A 24,766-nucleotide genomic window follows, 5' to 3' on the forward strand; every position below is an offset into this window, starting at 1 on the left:
ATCCGATCCTACCAGTATATTGATCGAATCTGAGATAAACGCCAGTGATGAGGTCCAGATTCGCTGGCTAGTAGGCTAATGGGCTACAGTTAGCATTGTGATCCAAGTTCGAATCATCACAATCACGACAGAAGACCACGCCACAACGGCACAACCACATGTGTAGATGTACAGCGCGCCGGCATGCATGGCGGAGGACAAATCAACCCGCTCACACAAATGGCTCAAAACGTTCAAAATGTCATATTTTTGCACATTGTTTTTGTAGGATACTCACATTTTGTATTTCTAGCTTGAAATATCGTAAAATAAGTATTTTTTCACAACATAACGAAAGGAAAGTGCAGACGAAATATTTGAGCAGACGATTGAAAGTGGGGTTGAGATAAAACACGGACTCGGTGGCACTCGGTGGCAAAGCGAGCAGCTACTGTGCGGTCAGTCACAGTCAGAGTTCATTAAAACTGCAATAATATGGCCAATATTAGGGCGACAGAAAACAGAACTTTTGGAAGGATGTGGCCTATCCGAATAATCTCAATTGATATTACTTACAAATCAGATGATTTTCTGCGAGATGAAAAATGAGACAACCTGCCGGCCTGACATCTACGGTGGCCAATAGAGGACATGCGTTTATTTTCAATATATTAGAATATTTTTCTTTTTACAATGCGATTTTTTTCTCTCGAATTGCAACCGCCGTCGGATTTATTTCTCACCGCCGAAAAAATAATTCCCACCGCCGGGTTGAAAATAATAATTCCCACCACCGCGGTGGAAAATAATACCCACCGCGGTGGAAAATAATACCCACCGCGGTGGAAATGATACTCACCGCGGTGGGAAATAATATCACATCCACCGCGGTGGAAAATAATATCCACCGCGGTGAGAAATGTTTACAACCACGATTGTGGCTGGACTAGTATCAGGTCAAGGAGAGTAACGACATAAGAAAGATCGAAGCGGGAGCTAATTCGTTATTGACATTGCAAGGATGAAGACAATTTTTCTTTTTACAATGCGATTTTTTTCTCTCGAATTGCAACCGCCGTCGGATTTATTTCTCACCGCCGAAAAAATAATTCCCACCGCCGGGTTGAAAATAATAATTCCCACCACCGCGGTGGAAAATAATACCCACCGCGGTGGAAAATAATACCCACCGCGGTGGGAAATAACATCCACCGCGGTGAAAATAACATCCACCGCGGTGGAAAATAACATCCACCGCGGTGGAAAATAATACCCACCGCGGTGGAAATGATACTCACCGCGGTGGGAAATGATATCCACCGCGGTGAAAATAACATCCACCGCGGTGGAAAATAACATCCACCGCGGTGGAAAATAATATCCACCGCGGTGAGAAATGTTTACAACCACGATTGTGGCTGGACTAGTATCAGGTCAAGGAGAGTAACGACATAAGAAAGATCGGAGCGGGAGCTAATTCGTTATTGACATCGCAAGGGTGAAGACAATTGAAGAGGTAGGTCATTGACATTGTATTATTCGGCTCTTTGTAATGATAGGACCTGCTTTGATTTAGTAGCTTGTGGCAGTAGACCTCACGACGGGCAGTTTTGGCCAAAAACAGATGTGCATATGTCTTCTGGTGATAGAGTTTCTTATTTAATGTTTAAATTGCCCTGTTGGCTGTAAGGGGGACCATTAGCGGCATTTTGAGACCCTAACCATTCAATCCTCCAAAAACTGCGACCGACAGGTAGGGGTGGAAAAGTGGCAATTTCATTCAAAAATTGAGGAAATCCAAGTTAGAGTTATTTTTAAATAATCCGTCCTTGATATTACCAAGTATAGACTAAATATAACGCGATCGAGGCGAATCGCAATGTATGCCCCCGGTCCGTGGGCATCAGTGTCCACAGGCCTGTCACTAAACTGGTTTTGAAGTTATGTGTTGTAAAGGAATGATGGCCTCTCGCTGGCCATATTGAATTTCGGAGCGCGACCAAAATCGATAGGGAACCTCCCCCTATCCACCCTATTAAACCATAGAATTTAGAGATCAATCGGGATACCTGTTCTTGAGTTATAATCCGGAATGGGAAATCAAAGATGGCCTATAGGTGGCCATATTGAATTTCGGAGCGCGACCAAAATCGATAGGGACCCTTGCCCCATCCACCCCAATTCACTTAAGAAATTACAGATCAATCTGGCCACCGGTTCTTGAGTCCGGAATAGGTTGCGGCAGCGGACAGGGAAATCAGCTGAAAACATAATGCCCCACCTCAACTTCGTTGAGCTTGGGCATAATGATGATGATGATGATGAAATGCATTTTGCATATTGGCGATTACGCGGCATGAAATCCAAATGTGGAGAAAGGTCTTTGGTTTCCACAACAGCAGCTGGCAAGCCCATTTTTGATTAATTCATGATTAATACATAACAAGATGGTGGCCTGGAGGCCATATTGGATATCAGGTGGGGCCAGAATATTATACAGCACCTCCCTTACCATAGGCGATCATACCACAGAAATATCAGCTCCCGTGCCGTACAAGTGCTTCTGGAGTTATAGGTCGGAATGCTAAAAATCCAAGATGCCAATTGACGGCCATCTTGGATTTCGGATTGCGCCCAAAATCGTTATTCTATTCTAATGGCTATCATTACTCTTGGCTGGGTATTGCTTGATTTTTGTCACAAAATACATGCGTCAAATAGTGTAACTCGTTTAGTAGCGATTATTAGGCTATTCTAGAAATAGCTACAAAATTTGAAACATCAGGTGAGTTTACCATGTGTTTTTTCATCAACATTTCAGTCACATACATGTGATATGTGTACTGTACATGCACTATTATAGTAGTAGGCCTACACTACAGTTAATACATGTACAATATTTATAAGGAAGTGACTATTTGGCAAGCCCGGCTTACCAAACAGCGATATTTTTTTGTCCTGAATGGAGAGCCGAACTCATTAATATTTATAAATGCCCAAGGGCTCATTAATATGGCCAGAGTCCTCTATTAAAACATAGAGAGACCACATTTTCTTAAATATATTATCAAAAAGCATATTTCTGTGATGGCCTGACTCTGTAGATTAAGAATCAACCACAGATTGAGAATTAATTCCACTTTGGTCCATCCCAGCCATGTATTTACCACAACTTGACATTTTGATAAGCTCTATGTGACTCACTTCCGGTCGTGGATGAATACATGTCTCTGCCCATATTCATAAGTTAGTAATGCGCTGGAGAAGCTCAAGTAAGTGAGGCTGGAAAGGGAGAAGGGAAAAAATGGCAGAGCCCTCGCCACCTTTGCCGATTTCGTCAGTAGAAAAGTTGCACGTGGGGGCTTCGTATGGCTCTTTTGAAGATTTGGTGAAAGCTCTTGATGAATATCAAGAGACAAGCTTCACTGTTTTCGAAAGAAAAAGCTCGAGGACCACTCAGGCCGCCAACGCTCGCCGCAAAACCGACGAGGACAGATATGACCCGAGGCTGAAATATGCTTATGTACGTTGGTGCTGCAAACATGGTGGGAACCACAAAACTTCAATGATCGAACGTACGCACTCGGCAACCGAGTGTCATTGCCGTCATTTCGCTTCAGAGGAATTTGGTTACTCTAAAGGAAAAACCACTGTAACAGACCATTTTCAGATCAATACGCCATTATGCATATTCATGAGTAGGCATGGTTTATTCATCGGCTTGCCAAAGAGGAAAGAAATTTTGCTCTGTTTGGCAAGCCCGGCTGGCCGAACAGGGTGGCTTTTTAGTGCTGTTTGGCAAGCGGCTCTCCAAAAAAGATGCCTGTTCGGCGAGCGGCTTGCCAAATAGACCCAGCCTATGTAGGCCTATAATAATGCACAGCCAAGGTATTGCTAATGCTACCATATATTATACTGTAGAATTATGGCTACATGTATGGTAGCAAAAACAGATAAAGACCATCCCAGCCCAGTGCCAGTGCAGTGGTTTCAATTATTTTTTCGACAATATAGGTTAATAGGGTGGCTACTTCCAAAGTAGGCTGGTAAAATGCCAAGGTACAGAAATGTAGGGTGGGTCACCCTAACAAAAGCCATGTCATGCTTGTGGAGAACACTGGGAGTGGTACTACATTTTTGGTCTTTCACTATTTTTGATGGTAGTCATATTTATTTTCTACATTGTAAACTCCAACTCTGACGGCATGTTGTACAGCACAGTGTAAAAACGTAATCAAGAATAATGCAGACTATACAGGCTAAAGTTTTGTTGTTGTATTTTCTTATATATTTAAGGGCTATACATAACAAGAACAATAACTTTTTTTCCATTTCAGTTGATGAAGTAAACAAAAAGATGAAGTCACTTCAGGCCCAGCACAACCGAGAAAAAAATAAGAAGATGGCATCAATGAGCAGTGGAGCCGGCACTGAGGATGTAACCAAAGTCAACTGGGTTCACTATGACCAAATGTATTTTTTAGAGGAAATTGCTGGAAAGCGAACAGCAACAAGGTCGAATCTGACAAGTCAGTCACAGGTTAGCCTATTTCCATTCAACTCCAGTTTCCAGCATTTTGTCCTGCCAAGGGACTGCACCAGCTTCCAAATTGAAGTGGTCACACAAGACATCTCTGATTCTTTTCCCTATGTCTAACTGCCTCCCCCGCATGTTGCCTGTAATATCAGTTAGTCCTTTTGGTTCTGGTTCCTTTGCGACAGCTCCAGGTGCCAGTTGTTCTGGCCTCCAGCTACCGTCAGTGAAATCTCCGGCATTAGTGTCTTCATGATCAAAGCTTCCTCTTGGGGTGTACAAACGGCGACAACTCGGTTTCGCTCGAAGAAAATTGTGAAGCGTGACACATGCCAAGACCATGCTCTCCACTTTTTTTGCCTCAGGTGCTATCGGTTTCATGAAAACTCTGAAACGATTGGCCAGTATGCCAAAAGCATTCTCAGAAATGCGTCTGGCCCTGCTGAGTCGATAGTTAAAAATCCTCGGCTGCTTCGTTAGAGGGCATTTCTTTTATGGCTTCATCATACCATTATTCAAAGGGAAGGCATCGTCTCCTACAAACACATATGGCACCAGTTTGTCTGTTCCAGGAAGTTGGCACTTCGATGTAATGTTAAGTTCTCCCGTTTCTAAGGCTTTTGCAAGCGTTGAGGTCTTGTACACACCCCCATCTGAAGCTCGACCATTTTGTCCAACATCTACATATGTGAACTTGTAATCAGCATCAACCAGGGCTAGGAGTACAATGCTATATGTCCCTTTATAATTAAAGTAATACGACCCACTGTTGGCTGGGGCCTGTATTACAATATGCTTCCCATCAATGGCGCCAATGCAATTGAAGAACTGCCATCGTGTCTCGAACTCATTTGCTTTCTCTTCCCATTCTTCTGCTGATTGAGGTACCTGAAATGATATATAGAAAATGTTTTTTATTTTAGGCTTATGAGGCAGAGGAAACTGAGGTAGTGGACGATCTTGCTGATGGATTTGTAGAGGGGAATGATGAAGATGATGATGAAGAGCTGCCAGAAATTCGACGTTCCATAAAGAAACCTAAGAAAGGCAAAAGAATGAGTAAGAAGCGACGACTAGAAGGAAGTGAAAATAACCTCCTTCACAGAGCCACGAAGGCTCTAGAAAGAGCTACAATTCCTGAGGTCTAGGTGGAAAAGACACAATGTGCCGATGACATCTTTGGACAATATCTATCTTCAGAATTAAAAACCATTTCTGATGCAAGATTGAAGAAATTTGTGAAACACAAAATTCAAACAGTAATTTTTGAGTGTACCATGCCCATGCAAATGCTGCTCTCGCACCCTCCTGCTAGAAGCGTGGCTCAAAGTGTCCCAACAATAAGACCATTTGAGCCACCTGGCAGGAGGACGGAGATGTTTCGTACTCCCTCTCCTTTTCAAGGAGGCCAATCCCCCTCTCCGTCTCCTTCTCCGTCTGCCTCTCCATCACCCTCGTTATCTGACTCACAAATGATTTATATGTCGCTGTAAATCTCAGAGAGGTAAGCTTTTGCCTTGGCGAGGCGTCCGTCGTCGCCGCCGTCCGTTAGACCTATTGAGTTGAATGTTGTTGTACATATGTACCCTTATATAAGTTTCGGTCCAATTCTCGGTTTTAAGAAATCTAAAAAGTGTGAATCTCGATTACAAACGTAGAATGCCAAACATGGTCAGTGTTAGGTTGACATATAATATTTTATAGCAGCAGAAAAATAAACTTTAGTTTGTATATCCATGCTATTTGTTTTCTTCACTGGGCATCCTGAGGAAATCAGGGCATTCTCGGACAGACAGTACTAAGCATTCATTAGCCCAAGAGGTGTGGGAATAGGATTGTAAGAAGAACACCTGATTTCCTCAGGATGCATTTGGGTAACTTACCATTTACTTTATTTGCAGTCCCACTGCGTCTCTCATAAAATCATCTTTAGGAAATCAGGGATGCTTACTGCACTCCCCTCCGTCGGTGATGAGATTTCCTCAGGATGACCTGTATGGAAACCGTGTATCAATCATAATTTGATCAGGGAATTTACCTTGAGGTACTCATCCACAAGTACTTGAAATATCGCCTCGCAAACCTCTGGAACAATTGCTGATATAGTTGACTTCGGTATCCAGTACAAATACTGGAGACTTGTGAATGAATCACCTGAAAAGAGAATTTTTATGTCCCTTCACTTTTGATTTTGGGAGAATGCAGATTGGCTACAAGAGTTAGCTCAAAAATAGTACAATTTTATAACAATGATCAGTGGAACATAAGATAAATTCTGAACTTCGGAAATAGTTTATTCTTCCAAGTTTTGAATCACTCACCTGATGCAAGGAACCGTAGCGTTAAGGCCAGCCTTTCGGCAGCCGGAATGGAGTCCCTCAGATGGGCGTCTTGCTTAGTTATGAGAGGCCCAACTTTGTGTAGGAGCTCCTCAAATGCTGGTTCATCCATCCTGAGGAAATTCTTGTATGAGGGCTTGTCCACCAATCTTAATTCCTTCAGGAGAACAGCTGGTCTCTCATATATATCCATGGTCTTGTCCACACACTTTTCTCATCTTTACGTCTTCTTCGCCATCTTTCAATCAGGATACATAAAATGGCAGAGCCACCGACAATACATCTTCTTCTCTTGGAATATTCCATTGTTTATGAATTTCCCTCCAAAATATACCCTCCAAAATCATCATTTCGCGGAAACATTCGACAACAAGTTGCCTAACATGTTGTCGAACTGTTTTCATGTGTATACAGGGCCAAATTTTTGTTGCCCAGGTGTGTTGCCGAGATGTTTCCGAAATGTTACACACTGACAACATTTTCGGAAACATCTCAACAAAAATTTGGCCCTGTATACACATGACAACATTCGACAACATGTTGGGCAACTTGTTATCGGATGTTTCTGAGAAAATGAGGTTTTGGGACGGAAATTCATAAACAATGGAAGATTCCAAGAGAAGAAGATGTATTGTCGGGGGCTCTGTCATAATTTTACGTATCCTGATTGAAAGACGGCAAAGAAGACGTAAAGATGAGAAAAGAGTGTGGACAAGACCATGGATATATATGAGAGACCAGCATGGGGCCTACCACTGTCTCCTGTCTACTGTCATCCCATAAACAGGCACAATGCAACTTTCCCATACTGCGATAAGTAGTTGTTCCACTTCACTCAATAACCATTCCTTGCTGGAGGCTGCTATTTTGACTACATTACATGGCTTCAGGTAGATCATGTGATTTGTGGCCTATTTCTGATTGGATAAACCTCGACAACATCATTAGCATCTCAGCAACAAAATTGATTTTGTATTATTTCTACAACATTTGAGCAACATTTGGACAACATGTTATCGAATGTTTCCGAAATGTACACACTGCTTTCATTTTCGATAACATCGCACCTGGACAACATGTTTCCTAACATGTTACCCAAAATGTTGTCAGTGTGTACAGAGTTTAGACAAAGAATGCTCACCATCAGGCCATAGCACGGGAAATTAGATAATTAATTTTGTCTCTTAGACAAAATGCTTTGTATCTCCTTTGTCTTTAGGAGTTCAGAGCTGAATAAGGTATCATTTTGTTTGTCTTCTTAATATCTTTACAGTGAATCAATAACATTTAGTATTTGAGTTCAGGAAACAGGCCTGCTTGATGTCCTCGGTGTCCAGTTCTCTCCAAGGTCAGCATAGCCAGTCACAGGACAAACACTTGGCTGATCTTACTTTGGCAATAAATGTCTCCCTTGTGGCTACTTACAATGGAGGGAGTCCCCTGTTTTCCTTATTGCTACTATACAGGGTGTCCCTAATTCATTGCTCCTTGGGGATCCTAGTTATGGGTTGTATGAGAATGCCATATTTATGGACATGCAGATATCTGGTTGAAACAGCCCTAGTCATAAGGGCGCTTCTGTTGTTGGCAGAAATAACACAAGAAAGAATATATCATTTCATAAAATAAGCCTTTAATGATATGTCCTCTTAATTACATGGATTTTTTTTATTTTATGCAATATAATCATGGATTATTTACAATGGACTCACAAATGATAATTATCATTTTTATTTACAATGGATGGATTAAGTTACAATATATGCATAATTACATTAACTTGGATTGAACAGACCAAAATATTGTCCTATTGACATCACAGCAAAATATCAATGAAAACAATGAAAATATCAGGACTGGTACATACTTATTATCATGATATTGGAAAATTAATAATAATGATATTAAAAATCATGCCTTTCTAAGGCCTGATCAAGGTGCTACATCAAAGTGATCCTAAAATACGGCCTTGTTACACATGTTAACAACACAGTATATAATTAGGACTCCCATATGAAAGGCCTGTCCCATTCATTTTGATTGTAAGTACTTGCAACGGGATGAAAACTGACGTAAAGTCCCAGTCACAATTGACATACCCTCTGCTTTGTCCGAATTAGTTGCACAGAATCTACGCCCTAAAGCTGTGTGAACTGCAAGCTGCTTGCACACTGGCTGCGTACAGCTCACACATGGCACATGAATGTGATGTACACCATGGTCGGAACAATCATGCAGGTTGAATGTAGTTTACACGGATATAGATGACAAATGTAATTGGGACTGAAGAGAGTACCGGTGTACTCCACAGTAATGTTGATATCTTATATTTAACATGTATTCACATTACTGAAAAATCTTAAAGTCACAAATTCTAATATTTTGGATGAATGGCATAGGCCTTTAAAACAGTTTACAATATCACAGACATCTTTTGCAGAGGAAAACATCCCGTTATATACACATTATATCTACATGTATAATCAAGAGTCTTTATTATTCCTTTCACTTCATTAGTTAAAAACAAAAAAATGAAGTGAAAAATCATCACATTTTATATTACAAACCCTGCAGTATCAGTTTAAGTGCCATTATCAACAGACACTGTCTATAATGCTGTACACATCAAGGCAGCTACCTCTCTTAATCAAACTTGATAATGATCTCAAAATAAAATTGGACACACTATAATATGTGACAAGTTAGGCCTAAACATGCAAAAGGAGCGCAGCCAAATTTTAATATCAACTGGACGGCAATTATTATTTTCAAACACAAAATTAAATGTATAAAATATTCTGGACTTCACAATACACATTACAAGGCACTATTGGACGGTGGACATTTGTATAAATAAAACGATATCACATTTTTACAAGCACAATTATTTGCAAAAAATTCAAATCCGTAAAAATCAGTCAGGATCTTGTACCACTAACTACAGCTGACAGGTCAAATATACATTCCCTTGTAAGGCTAACGCCGAGCACTCTTAAATGTTCGTGATGTGCTGCATATTTACACATTACCCCCAGTGCATTACTTGAAAGCACTGCCTTCTCTGCTGACACGATAAGGTGCACTTCGAGTGAGAGCGTCCAGAGATCAGCATATGAAATATTCGGACGAAATAGTCTCAACAAGATTCAACCACTTCCCTCCAAACTGTTTTGGTAAGGCTTTCATTTAAAACATGGTAGTGCAAATATAAATTGACCAAACCATTTGTATCTTTAAAAATGAAATGGCCAGGGCCATTGTGCTCCCAGGTAGTTTATTATATATGATAAAAGTTTACCTATGATCAAGCCCTCCTGGCCACGCCAGGAATCAAACCAGACCGAAATTTAGTCAGCAAGGTTTCAAAACATAGGACTACATATGTACCAAGTTTAAAGTTGATGTCACCAGTAAAATAGGAAACCTGCCACCATTGGCAAATTTACGCCATTTGTGGGGAGGAGGGGGACTGTTGATATTGTTCACCTAAAGGCCACCAATTGGACTAGAAGCTCCTGGCTATTGAAATATTTGATAGTTACAGTAACCCACAATCGGCCATGTAATGATATGTAGCGTACAGTAGAGGTAGTTGATGAAACCTTGTTACTGTGATCGGCAATGAATTTGTTAACAACAAGAAAAAGACTAGAGATTTGGTGCACTTTTGATTTTGATGATCACATTTTTGTATTTGTTGTATTGTACGTACATTGTCCCAGACGAGAAGACTCGAGCATTTCTTGGACCCAAGCTATGGTATCGAACACACAGTTTGCATCTAAGTGAATTTCAGCCAATTCGGTTTGACACAAGTTTTTAAACCGGTTCGTGTTACTTATACCACATCCCTGATTATCTCAATTAATGTGCGTAAAAAGACATATCTTACATTAAAGTAGCGTGGCATATTGATGTGCAGCGAAATACTCTAGTTTCACTGATCTAAGACTAGATTCTTTCCTACGAATTCTAAACAAAGGCCCACCAGAACATACTTTGTGGCCATCTGACAACTTGGTTTCCAACCCATTATCTCATCCTAATTGCCCAAGTTTAATAGCGTTAAGTGCATAATAACTAGAGCAACACAAAGCAAAGCTAGTCCCACCAAAGGAGCACAGAATAGAAGATGGTATGACCTTGAAAATATCAATCATTGCATGACAGGGGAAATAACACAGGGCACCTGCGCCTAGTGAGTGTAGCCCTCCCACTTCACCCCATCATGCCATTGGAAACTGAAAGCCCATCAGGCGAGTAGTTCAGCAGTTACAATGCACAGTGCAAAATCTAAAACTTCAACCTGACTGCCACATCGGATCATGGCTTAAGCGAAGGGGACCTTCCTGATTGGGGCCAAAGTCAATAGGGCACTTCTCTCCCACCCCACCCCATCGTGCAAGAGAATAGTGATGCCCAACACTCATTCAGCTGTTAAGTGTCCAGAATACAAAAAACCAAAGTGGCCACCTGGCGGCAATTCCAGATATCGGAACAGGCCCAAAGCTGATATGGTACCTCTCTCACCCCAACCCAACACACCACAGAATATTCTACCCCATCGCCTGACTCGTTCTGCAGTTACAGTCCGGAATGCGAAATCCAAGATGGCCCTCTCGTGGCCATAACGGCTATCGGATCTGGGTCAAAGTCTATACAGCACCTCTCCAACCCCAGCCCATCACTCTGTAGAAAATTAAAGCACATCGGATGACGAGTTCTGCAGTGACAGTTCGGAATGTGTATTCCAAGATGGCAGATATACTGGCTATTAGTTCTGGCCAAAAATCTATACAACACCTCTCCCATCCCACCCTATCACTCTGCAGAAAATTCAAGGCTCATCTGATGACTCCTTTTACAGTAACAGTTGGAATGTGAAACCCAAGATGGCCGCCTGGTGGCCATATGTGATATCAGATTGGGTCAAAAATCCCTAGGCACCTACCTAACCTCGACACCCCAATCAATCAGAAATTTGAAACGAATCCGACTACAGTCCTATGAGTAATTGCCTCAGTCAGACGCACGCACGAAGGGCATCCTATAACGCTACCGAACTCGTTTGGTGGGATAACTAGCTAGAATTGAATATTCCGAACTGGTCTTAGAGCAGTGAAATTATTGTCAGTATAAATATGAAATGGTGCAACAGATAGGATCCTGTGAAACAACACTGGCATGGAGGACAGTTATGGACAAAGGTTTGGAAAATTTCTAAGAAAGTTTAGGCAAAGTTAACTGGAGTTATTGAAATATTCAATTGTTCGGAGGGGGATCAAAGTTTAAAGTTAGGTAAGAGGTTGAGCAGACATGTATATGAGAACGATATTTATTTTGGTAAGGAGAAAACAGCAAAGGCAGTAAAACATTTCGACGGGCATAGTCTTTGTCAGCGAGGTTTTTATGTATTGGAGGAATAAAATCTAATAATGGATACCAAGGATATGAGGCAACATACATTAAACAGGAAGAATCTACAAGAGATAGGTATAAGTAAGTATTGATCAGAGATTCTATACTTGGTATCAATAACGAACATGTCTGTTTACTTTTTATTTTTGCCCATTTTGAAAAGGTAAGCTAGTTTGCATGTTGCTACATGTCTGCGCTGTGATATACGTTATTTAAAAAAAGCTTTTTTATAGCAGATACTAAAGCTTGATCGAAATCTCTTAGGGATTTTGTTATGATTTTTATGTGCAACTAGTGATTTTGTTCAAGATTGACATGGTGCATTTGCATACATTTTTTGCACATTTAGAATGCGATTGGATTGATATGACTCATTGATGATATTAAAATGACAGTCTTGAACAAAATTTATAATGATATAAGACAGGAATTTCAAACTAATATTACAATGCAGTGCCTGTTTTAGGAGTGGCTCATTGATCATTTGGTAACTTTCTTGATTTGACATGTTTGATAGCTGAGGATATTGGGCATTATCTCACTGCTCCTCATTGATGGTGTCCACCAACATGAATTGAAGACATCATTGAAATATCCAATAAAGAGGCTTACTTTTTGTTAACCCGATTCACAGGAGAAATGTCTTGAGATAATGCCAGCACTGACAAAGTCAGCAAATCTTCCATCTTGAGGATATCAGGTGCTAATGATCGCTTCTCCACTCTGAGACATTTGCCCTCATTTGGTGAAGTGCCAGCGGAGAAGTAATTTTAGGGCCGAGAAGCGCACATTACCGCGATTTCTTCAGGATGCAATTCTTCATGTATGCTCCAGAACCTGTTGGTTCATTTTCAAATGAACATCTATTTAGAGCCGTTTGATCTTTCTTTACTTTTTCAGTGCTAGCGTAGCCTTATATTGAAACACTCTTCCATCAACAAAACTAATAGTTTTTGGAGAATTGATTTGGAAATGAGATCTGCCACATTCATGCCGTGAGAAGATTAATGAAATGAATTTTGTTGATCACAATGTTGATGTTAGATAATTCGCTTTAATTAGGTGTTATTGCAAGCATGTTTATCATACATTTCGTAGATTATTGTAACTCATTACGTGAGGATTTTAGTACACTGCATTGTAAAACCAAACTCTAACATGTTATAAGAAAAAATAAAATAGATAGAGAGTGCAACCTCCATACCAGTACGGTTTCTGGGATCATGCATCACAGGATCATCTGCAAACGAAAGGATTGATCACCATTAATTTTTTGTCGAAATTTTAACGGCATTTAACTTTTTGTCGAAAGCAAGCTCATCCCTGTGTTTTGTTTTAGAAGGTATTCAACTCTTTTCAAATCATAATATAAATGGGACATCTATCAATTGGGTATATCCCAACCAGCAGGAACCTTTAAACAGGACGACACTAAACAACACATTTTGTGACAAGCCAAATTAAATAAATAGTTTATAATATTTAACAATCTTAACATTATTGTTTCACCTCAATAGGACATCTTTTCTGATTATAAACAGTCCCACATTGAGTCTGTTATACCATTGCCCTTGATACTTATTTGTTAAAAATTGTGTAAAACATTTCTTCTGTGACATATATTATGAGAAATGATAGGTAATTACGTTCTCTATTCTCCTGTGGGTGACCCGCCTGTGTGAGATTGCTGCTTCTGATCTTGTCTTGCCCTGATATTTCGAGAGCCTTTTCTGCCTTTTAACTTTTTTGGCCACATTTATAATGGGTCATCCTGTCACTAAAGCCTCACCCATGACCTCTACCAGCAGCTGAATGAGCTGATAAATTGTACTCTGTCTTTGCAACTAACTTAGCCATCGTTTTCAAATCATCGTAACTGGTGTAAGATTCTCTTTCATAGTAATTTTGACCTTTATATCACAGTAGATTTGATAAATGAAATGTCCTTGGGACATGGTGCTCACCTGGGAATGATTTAGCGGTTGTACAGACGCCCAATATATGTCTACATATCAAATTTGAAGAGTCTAGGACAATTAATGATGAAACGTGACACCTTCGCTGAAATTTTAGAGTTTGACCTATGTGACCTTCAAAAGTAGGTCAAATCAAAAACCCGTCTACTATGTCACGTAGTCTCATCAGAAGTGTTGACAGTGAACATTTCATGGTTCTAGCCATCAGTGTTCATGAGATATTGACAAAATAAGGTTTTCAAAGATGGCCGAATGGAGCCCAGAAAATAGGTCAAGTAAGTACATCAGCAACATCGCATTTTCATCGGCAAAATGGTGATGATTTTTTTCTGTGTCAAATCATGCTGTCATAAGACATCCACACACCAAGTTTTAACTCTCGAGACTCGACAGTGAGCAAACGTGCCACCATTGTTGGCGGATCGACGGACAAGATGTGATGACATAAGCTCACCCAGGTGAGCTAAAAAAATTGTAAAACTGACAAAACTATGCAGCAATCATTCCCCATGAGGTACTCGTCAAATTGCAAGAACAGCAGCGCCGTAAAAACCCCAGGCTACTTTACCAATCTGGGGGTATACATCACAATAGTAAAAGGTCGGTTTATCGTCATGCGGGGTTCAAGGGGTAAAGAATTTTACTTTCCTTTACCAAGTTGAACATAATTATAGTCTGTCATACCATTGCCCTCGATGAGGCATTCATAGTTTTCTCAATATTTTTTGGAAGGAACCCTGACCTAGTTGAAACATGCCAAGGTTCAGTGACAAAATTTGTTTTGAACCGGCCCAATGGACTGTTGAATCTGTTAGGATTGTGAAACAAATTGAAAAGAAATATTTGGATGTTCTCTGTCACAGTCAACAATAATCGCAACACTGACTATCAAAAGCGGTTATTACTCTCATCACTGCTCCAGATAACAAGTTATAATATATATCAGAAGTTCTATTATTTTACAATTCTACACTGAACTAGTACACCTAATTTCAAATTGAATGCCTGCATTCATGAGATGAATGCCAGCATTCATGAGAATGAGAATGGATTAAATGCAATTATTAACAGTTTCTAATAGAGGGAAAAGCGCCAGGTAAAGAGACAAGAACTGCACAAGCACAAGCACCCCATTAGATTCAGGTTAGTATTAAAGATGTCATACAAAAATTACTTAGGACACAAACAATCATAGAAAAAATTCAAAAATTCAAATAGAATATAATGGGGTTTACATGCATTGTCAGACTGCATACAGCCATTTTCAAGTATTTATTTTAATACACTGCATACATCAGAGCATAGAAGTTCTCTGGTGGCACACTTGGGGACAGAAGGAAGGTGAAGTTTGTGGCTTAACCACCAATGGACACCACCTGTAAAAGGATGTGATCCAATCGAACCACATTCAGGTCTCAAAAATTGTGCGCATTAAGACACTCGGCGTAATCCGGTCTCATCCGGACACATTTCTGTAGATGTGGAACTCTCCAATACCTATTGCTTGTGGAGATTTTTAAAAAAAATATGTTAGTGCGCATGCGCCCAGGTAAAATGAATCCGGATTCAGTATCCATTTGGATTAAGACAACGCTTTTGATCCGGATGTATCCGGATGCATCTAGATTAAAACTACCTCGATCGATGGTGTTTTTTAATCCGGATGGGACCACATTGATCCGGATCATTTTGCATTTAGCCAAGAAAAATTCAAATCACATTCGGATTCAATTGGATCGCATGTGGCTTTTTTCCTGTCGTCTAAACAGCCCTTATGTCCCACAACTGGCACCAGATGTCATTACCAATACCACAGTCCTCAATGGTCTAACATCATGACTCCAATCCTACCTAAGGCTAAATCCAGCTTTGCTAAATTCGCAAAAAATACAGCATCCAGTTTTTTTCCCGGACTGACAAAACCAATTGCATTAGATATTTACATGATGCTGCAAGCTTTGCTGCCCTCTTTTGTTTGACCTTGAGAGTTTGTGACTTTTGCAGCATCCCCTGTTCCATTAGATTTTTTTGTGGCTTGGGCTAACTTCTGTGCCTGAAGCATCTGTAATGAATAAATAATAAACATGAAAGGATTAGAATGTTATCAAAGTATTTGGGTAAATCGCACAAATTAGATTTCAAGCTGAAAACGACAGTGTTGCAGAACTGGTTGCCATGGTTACTCGAAGGTTATGTTCAATGGGCAAAGGTCATGGTCGTTATAGTTTTATTGATGACAGTGATTTCTTAACATAATCTTTACTAATCAGTTAAGGTCATCATAAGTGTCAACGTTACCAATAATTTCTCTCTCTTGCATTGTTTTTGCTGCCAATACTTGGAGACATTCAAATGATGCTCATAGAATGTTTTGTACCTATTTTTGGGCAAAATGTTCCTTTTGGAGCAGGCTGCATATTGCCAATTTTCCGGCAATGTTTGCCACTTTTTAAAAGCATAATTTATCCCCGAAACATGTATGTACCGTATACATTATATAATGCACATTCCTTAAGTGCTTTCAGGTATTGACATACAAAAACGATGCAGGAGAGAGAAATATTGGCAGATATCTAGGAAAAATCTGTCATAAAACAAACAAAATGGCTTCCATCTTGAGGTAGGTTGGTAACTATTTAGTAAAGATTATTATGCTCAGTATTTATCATTGTATAAATTTGAAATGATCGTTGTCACAGAATCTTAAAAATTAATATCCATGTTTTGTCATTAAATTTACTCGATATTAATAGAAAGAAACTACTTTATCAGATCTTCATTATAACATTATGATCAACATCTAATAATTTTAAATGAAGACATTTTTTAATAGTTCGCCTTTTAATTGATTACTAGTACTAGTACTAATATTCAGCTAATATCTGCATGTGGAAATATATACATTATATACTTGGCATTATATGTCCATGCATGAGCGTGTAGGATTATTAACTAGTTTCTAAACTAGAAAGTGCCATAGTGCTGGATACATTGATCTACCATCTACAACAACACCCTTTAGGGATACCACTATAATTAAGCCAGTAAGGAAATGCAGTATGGAAGACAAAATGCGTTCAGCAAACAAGTGGTATTTGCAATGAATAATTCAGCAAACAAATTATGTTTCCATTGAAGAATTCAGCAAACAAATGCTATTTCCATTGCAGAATTCACCAGACAGATTTATTTCCATGGAAGAGTAAATTCAGCAAACAATTGGCATTTTTATTTAACATGTTGATATTCAATTGAAGAATTTGGCAAACAGATGGTATTTCCATAATGAGTTCACGTCAAACAAATGGTATAGTTTCCATTCAATTGTTTGAAAATATTCAGTTTTTGGCATTAAAAACAAAGTCGATAGAAATATGGTATCCGCTAAACAGGCTGAAACAACATTTTGGATTGTAGATGCAGACGGGACAATTTTTGCAATAATCTCAGCAGTGGTTAAAGAATAGAAACGAAAAGCAATCTACTGCAAATGTTTTAAACATATGATATCAGCAAGATTTACAATTATGTCTTTCTAGTTCATGTGATAGGTTGTTGTTGAGAGCCTTTCTTTTGAATGCAACATCCAACAAAGATCAAATTGCAATGATTCTCAATTCACAAGCATCACTTGGTTTTAACTTAAGACTTTCTGCAGACTTTTTAGACGAGACGCACTTGTAAAGGCAGATATGATACAGACAAAAACCCTTTCCTTTCAGTGGGAAAAGAACTCACAGTGGAGGATCGACTCTCACTCAGATAACATTCAATGTATCCAGAACTATGCCTACCTATATGGAAACCTCAGATTACAAGCAATTAATCCAAAAAAATATTTAAACATGTTCAGTTGTACACTTTAAATTTTAGTGAGGTTTTGACTCCTAAACAAAATTCTACTTAATAAATGATACTCCAACATTTATACACCCCTGAATCTACAATCCAAGAATGACCCATACACTTTTAGGACTTAAAACTCATTCATTTCAAACTTTGACTCATAACTGGTCAGAAAAATGTTTATTTTAACATCAAACATTTCAACCCATCAAGGGTTAACACTTATGAATTGGTCTGCTCATAATGAGAACATTTGAATTGTGTGAATTGCATAAAACTCAAATGACCTCAAGGACTTTTGTGTAGTTTGGTGTTGGTTGTCCCGGCTAGAGCTCAAATGTAAGCCAAAACCGAGGCGGCTTGCCAAGTTATGGGTGAAATGACAGCTCCAGCCATTTCTAAAACACCTCAAACTAAATGTCATAATGGGGTTCTGACTGCTTCCATATTTTGCACTGCCCCAAGTTGTTGGTTGCATTACTGTAACCAGGTTATTGTTGCATAACCATAACCACTGTCACCAAAATGAGGTACAGTGCATTTACACTGTAAGAAGGTAATGCACCGATTGTGATATTACTTCTGACCGGGACTGCTTTTATTCTGGTACATTTATTTTTGTCTTATCATGATAATTCAAGTCCTCAAAGTGTAAAGATGACAACAATTTTACAAAACAGATCAAGGTTTGATCCAACTAAATTATTAATTGCGTCAATATCATACTTTTAAGAATGCTCTTCCCACAGGAGTTTAAAAGTGTAAACGTTGGCTGTTCTGATCAGATTTTTTAGGGCAGTCAGTTTTCAACGGAATCCCGCTCATGGGAAGGTAGTGGTGAAAAGTTTCATCATATACCACTTAAATCCACTAATAAACACCACTGCAATTACATATTTTGAAGAAAAGGAATCAAAAAAGTATTTAGAAATTGCAACCTTCAGACAAGCACATTTACCAAAGCCAGAGGGAATAAAGTAGAAAATCCCAAAGAACTTGTTGCTTTGTTTATTGTTTATATTTTCATATCGAACTGTTTATATGATTGCAATGGTGTTGTCTTACGAATCTTATAGCAAAAGCAATGGTTTTTCAACAACAATATCACACCATATTTAGTTGTGAAGCCATTTTTATTTGCCGAGTGTTCTCACGTTCTTGGATAGCACTTCTTGTTTTAAAGCAACAACTTTCCTGTGTTTGCAATATTGATCAAAACTAGAAAACGCAGGGAAAATTTGTCAAAGAAAAGGTGCTGTCTAAAGACAATATGTAAGTAAAACATTGGGAAAATAAAGTATTTTACATGACTATGATTTTCACATGCCAGTATTGCCAAGTATTATGAGCTCTCGTAACTTTGTCAGGCCTTCCATCAATGCATGAAAACCTTGACAAAAAGATATTTTATATGGTTCTGTAGTTTATTTTGGCAAGGAGTAGGACAGGCACGGTGAGATGAGAGTGGGCGACCAACATTTATTTGTGGTCTGTGACACATCTAACATAAAAAACACTCATTCTGATGTGAAATGCAGTGACAGGCCAAAGCACAAAATGCCAACTGAGCAGAGCAGAGTTTGTTTCGTAGCATAATAATGACAGTTATGGAGAACGATGATGCAAAATCTCATCAAGTATACTTTCAAGGATTACTTACTCAGAATTTATCATTTTTTGAAGAAGAGCTAAATCAAAAATCTTTCATGAGTACCAAACCAAATTCATAATTTTCACAAGAATAATAAAATCTCTGATGATTTACACATTTGCTTCTACTAAACTAAAACACTCCCCTAAAAATGCCCGAGGCACTGAAAGTATACTTCAAACTAGCAAAATTAAAAAAGCGATTTTAGAACTTAAACTGAACTGAATCAAAGTAAGTGTTGTTTTTGAAATAAAGTTAAGGAATTACAATAGAAATTAAAAGGCACCAATTCTTTCAACTAAATTCTTTTGTAATTTTGGGAATGGGGACCATTGTGGAAAATTATAGCCAAATGCTGCACTGGTCTGAAATAGCCACCCATGCATAAACTTGGACAGAAATTTGGTCGGGACAACTTTTTTCATTTGCAGCCGAGGGAATCACAAGAATGGTATGCACATTTACACATGTGTTTACCTGTATAATTGCAGAGAATGTGTTATGGTATGCGCACTGATACATGTGTTAACTTGTATATATGCAGAGAACATGTGTGCTACAGTATGCACATTTACACACGTGTCATTTGCTGAGAAACGTGTGTGTTATGCGTTGTGTAGATAGTGTTCTAGTGTTCTAGTGAACATTTCTTACTGTCTGATCACAAAGATGGTAAAATTATAAAATCATGATTGTTTGTCATTTAGTTAACAATGAGTAAATTCAATTTGTTATAGATTAAAAAAGACTTCTCTTCTCCATCACTACACAGAGGCGATGTTAACATCCATGCATACAAGATATCAAAATTAATCATAAATCACAGAAGTAGTATTTATGTGACTATGGGGGCGCATTGACCTGGTGACCTAGTTTTTTGTCCTCTTGGAAAAGATGTTGGAGCCTATTGTCCAAATGTTCATCAGGCCGAATCTATCTAACTTATCTGCGTCAGACTGTCAAATAGGAAATGGGAAGGCTCATTTTCACTGCCCGAGGAAAATGTAAAAAGTAGGCTGAATCATTCGTGAAATCCCGTTATAGTTTCATCAGTTTCAGAACACATGAGACAAGGTCACTTTGGCAATGTGTCCGATAGTCACTCCATACCACTCATGGGTACTCATTTAAATGTCCTGTGAATCTCCAACATCTGGTTACCAAGGAAAAATTTGAATTTTAAGTAACCTGTCATTTCAAAGAATCCTACCCAGAAGATGGAAGGGGGTATTCTCATACCCCTACCATTAGAGTTTTTATTGGATTCATATCGAACCAATTATATCTGCATTTGAAGCAGAGGGGGACTTTGAACGCCTATAAAGTGTTTTCTTTGGACTGAAACTGATGCACTTCAGAGGTTTTGCAGTGATGGATTTAAGAAGAGAAAATGTGAATGAAAGCACAGTCAGTGCCACTTTTGAATGAATGGTTATGCATGAATTTGAAAAGTGGAAGTTAAAATTGAACTGATTATCTAGCATATGCAAAGCACTCCAATTCTTGTGGTTCAAAATTGGAAAATATTTAAAAAATAATCAATCTAACACAAATAAATTCCGATAAAACCACTAAAATATTAGGGGAAAGAAAAAAAATTGAAATTGTGTTTGTTTATATTTACATCATCATCTTCTCTTGGGGGCAGAGTGCCGCCAGTAAACAACAATATCTAGGAGAGAAATAATTTAATAATGGGAAATACCTTAAAACCTTTTTAAGGGTTTAAAATTGTAGCACTGTTCAAAATCACCCAACAGTCTCCAAAAATGGATCTTCAAAGATGTGCATAGGCATATGTTAAAGTAATCAGTTTTTTGCTCTGCTCAGCATTTTGCACTTGAATTTATAAGATTGACAGGCTTACATGGGGCACCTTATTATTGCGGGAAGACATGATATGCGATTGCCAATAATCAGGAAGTTTAACAACACCACCATTTTGGTTGGCCTCGTTGAGTAGCATCTCTTCATCCTCGCCAAAATAATACAGGCTCATAATCTCAGAGTTGGTGTCTGAATACTGAAACGGTCAATAGGGAGGAGAGGGTGGTTAGTAATGTAGAGAGGGTTAGGGTCAAACTGCAACTGGCGACCTTAAAGGGATATTTGGTGTTTAGGAATTCATCCTGGTTAAGAAACATGCCACATGTATAGTATATGGGTCAAAATCAAAATCAAGATCGGTATGACATGTGATGTATCCTTGCTTGGAGTACCTACTAATCAATGAGATATTGCACTTTTTACCTTTTCAGTTTAGGCTCCCTTGTGGCCAAGTCGAGAATCATATTGGACCGAAATTCGGTGTCAGAGATATCTGACCTATAGGGTCACGTGTACCAAGTTTCAAGTTGTTAGCTTTAGCGGTTAAGAAACGTGCCATTGTTACACTCAAACGGCCAATTTATGCCATTTGACGTCTGTGACCTTGAAAAGTAGGTCAAATCAAAAACGATGATATGTGATGTATCCTTGCTAGGAGAACCTACCACAAATTTGTTATCGAAAGCAAGTCACTTGTAAGAGAGATATCACACTTCTTAGGTTTCCACTTTTGGCCCCCTGGTGGCCAAGTTAAGAAAAAGATCACACAAAATTCAGTGTCAGAGGTCATTTTGGGGGGGGTCTTGTGTACAAAGTTTCAAGTTATAGCTTTAGTGGTTAAGAAACATGTGTTTGAAACAGGATACAGACGACGGACACTGTGGTCTTGTATAGACTCCCCTAAGGTGAGCCAAAAAGGACCAGAAGCTATCCTAAATGATTTCAAGTACAGAATATAACAGATTTCAAGATGTTGTGATGATAACATTAGGTTCAAGATCAAAGAGGACAGGGATCAAGGGTCAAGGTCACAGTAATCTGTAAGAAAGTTTGTTAGTAGCCCAACAAGTTTCCATTAGCAATTATATAGCTTGATACCAGATCCTGAAACTGCCAAGATAAAAGCATTTAGATAACACAGCTTTTTAGACTACAAATATTTCCTAAAATGTATTGTTAGTTTTACACAACTATAGGGTGTCAAAAAAACTAGATGAAGATGACCAAGATATCATTGTTTTTGTTGGTTCTTTTCACTTTCCTCAACAACAGAAACAACTGACCTTTGGTCAAGGTTGATAAAAGTCCTCATAACACATTTAGGACCACAATTCAAAAATCTGGTCAAATTCTTATCAGAGTGCAAAGCTCTTTATTGACACCCTGTTAACAGATAGACATCTACACCAAGTTGGGCCCAAGAAGTACTAAGAAGCTCTACCCCTTCCTCAAGTAATAAGGTGAAATTATCGAGTAGTATTTCTTACATTAGCACCCCCTCCGGCCATCTCATGAGAATAGCTCTGAGTCTGAATGACCTGAAAATCAACAGACACTTCAGAAATTAGTTTATGATAGAACTTCATTTGCTGTACTAAAGTTATTTCTAAGAAATGTGTATAAAATCTGAAGACTTAAAGGGACACTTATGTCTCAACAAAGGACTATGGATATACCTATAAATCTTTTCTACGAGGTTAGTAAACAGGCCTATGTTGTCCGTGCAAGTCAAAGGTTTGATCATTGACCTCTTAGAAAGGATTTGACTGTGTTGCATATTTCCACCATATTGTATAAGTAAGAGCAGGTTATATGCTGGTGGCATTGGCATAACTTTCACAACAAGTGACAGGAGAGTCCATTTTAGAGCCAGTTTTTATAAGAATCAGGTGGATTACCATTAGATATATGACCATCTCTAATATTTATTTTGGAGTAGTTTTAAGATTCCTCAAAAGATATGGTATGGTCATTGCTTACTTAACCCAAGCAACAAGCTTTTCAATTGCAAACCGGCTATTCAGCTCAGAACTGATCACAAGGTGAGGAATGTGCACCCTTACCAACCCTTGAGAAATTCAGAAGTTTATTATAGCTCCTGCACTACACGCCGCCATCTTGCATGTCTTTGAAAATGCTGGGATGAAGCTAAAGGAAACCCCTGATTTCCTCGGGATGCCCATCACCAAACTCATGCTGAGCTAATCAACCAATTCTTTCAAAGCGACTGGAGGCATGCAGGTCTCACTACCAGGTTTGGAGGAAAGATTTCAGTTTTTACCAAAACCCCCGGCATATTAATGTGTCATCCAAATGCATGAATGTGTGATTTTTTCAAAGTTGCTTTTTGCTCTGAGAAATATTTAATGAATTAAGAAATGTTAAATGGAGGAAAAAATTAAACAAAATAAACAAAATAATAAAACAAAAACTAGCTACGATAAATTGTAACAAACGTAGATATTAGATAGTAGATAGTTGTAAACATTAAAACAAGACAAAAATTAAAAGCAGCAAATTTCTTTCTATTACAACACAAAATTTTGTTAAAGTATACATGTCAGCTGAAATTCTGAGAATAAATCCAAGCAAGTTACAAATTATCCCTTTAAAATCCCTTTTGTTCCTGTTTCTATGTACATGATGCTGCACTGAATTTGGCAGCACCCCCCCCCCCCCCCCAACAAAACATTTATATATTCACTAAGTAAACATGGCAGAAAGCAACTCATATATTCTAACAGTAAAACTAGCTATGATAAATTGTCGTACTAATATCATAGTTTTTCTGCTTTATTGATTGAACTCTTCATGTTGTTAACAAATATGTTAACAGATATTAAATCGAAGGAAAAAATCAGCCCCTCTGCACTTTCAGCACTTTTCTGGAGGTGAAGTGATATTTAAAGGAAGATTTGGAGAAAGAACATCTTGATAAACTGCTCATCGTGTTTCATTTTATTTTCATGTGATGAACCACATGTAATTTTCGTACACGTTCCAGGATGAGACTTGTATTGGTCATGAAGTGGCATGTTGTGTCCAAGAGCATGGACTGTTCATGAAATGGCTAAACTTGTGCGTGAACTGACATAGACTGGCAAGAACTGGCAGGCGCCATTGATAAATGGAACTACTCATGAACTGACATGTCCTGTTCATGAACAATCCACACACTGAACTGCCTAAAACTGTT

General features: G+C 38.7%; 2 protein-coding genes across 6 annotated transcripts in view; both read right to left on the reverse strand.

Moving 5' to 3' along the window:
- Window positions 1-5,005: 5,005 nt before the first annotated feature.
- Window positions 5,006-6,964, reverse strand: LOC135495272 (uncharacterized). The gene is made up of 3 exons (XM_064783736.1): window positions 6,831-6,964; window positions 6,552-6,690; window positions 5,006-5,401 (listed from the first exon to the last, which is right to left on the reverse strand). Exons 1-3 carry the CDS (start codon window positions 6,962-6,964, stop codon window positions 5,006-5,008), a joined length of 669 nt encoding a protein of 222 aa, XP_064639806.1.
- Window positions 6,965-8,463: 1,499 nt separating this feature from the next.
- LOC135495393 (kinesin-like protein KIF28) overlaps window positions 8,464-24,766 on the reverse strand; it is a 76,772-nt gene continuing 60,469 nt past the window's right edge. For 3 of the 5 annotated variants that reach the window (XM_064783955.1, XM_064783953.1, XM_064783954.1), the window contains 2 exons: window positions 21,611-21,766; window positions 8,464-16,308 (listed from right to left, as the gene is read on the reverse strand). In XM_064783955.1, coding sequence (XP_064640025.1) covers window positions 16,186-16,308; window positions 21,611-21,766 — 279 coding nt within the window. In that variant the 3' untranslated portion in view covers window positions 8,464-16,185. The remainder of the gene's footprint in view (window positions 16,309-21,610; window positions 21,767-24,766) is intronic. The other 2 variants (XM_064783951.1, XM_064783956.1) reach the window with 2 other exon arrangements.

The sequence above is a fragment of the Lineus longissimus genome, chromosome 11 (genome assembly GCF_910592395.1).
Source record: "Lineus longissimus chromosome 11, tnLinLong1.2, whole genome shotgun sequence".
NCBI classification, from domain to species: Eukaryota; Metazoa; Nemertea; class Pilidiophora; order Heteronemertea; family Lineidae; genus Lineus; species Lineus longissimus.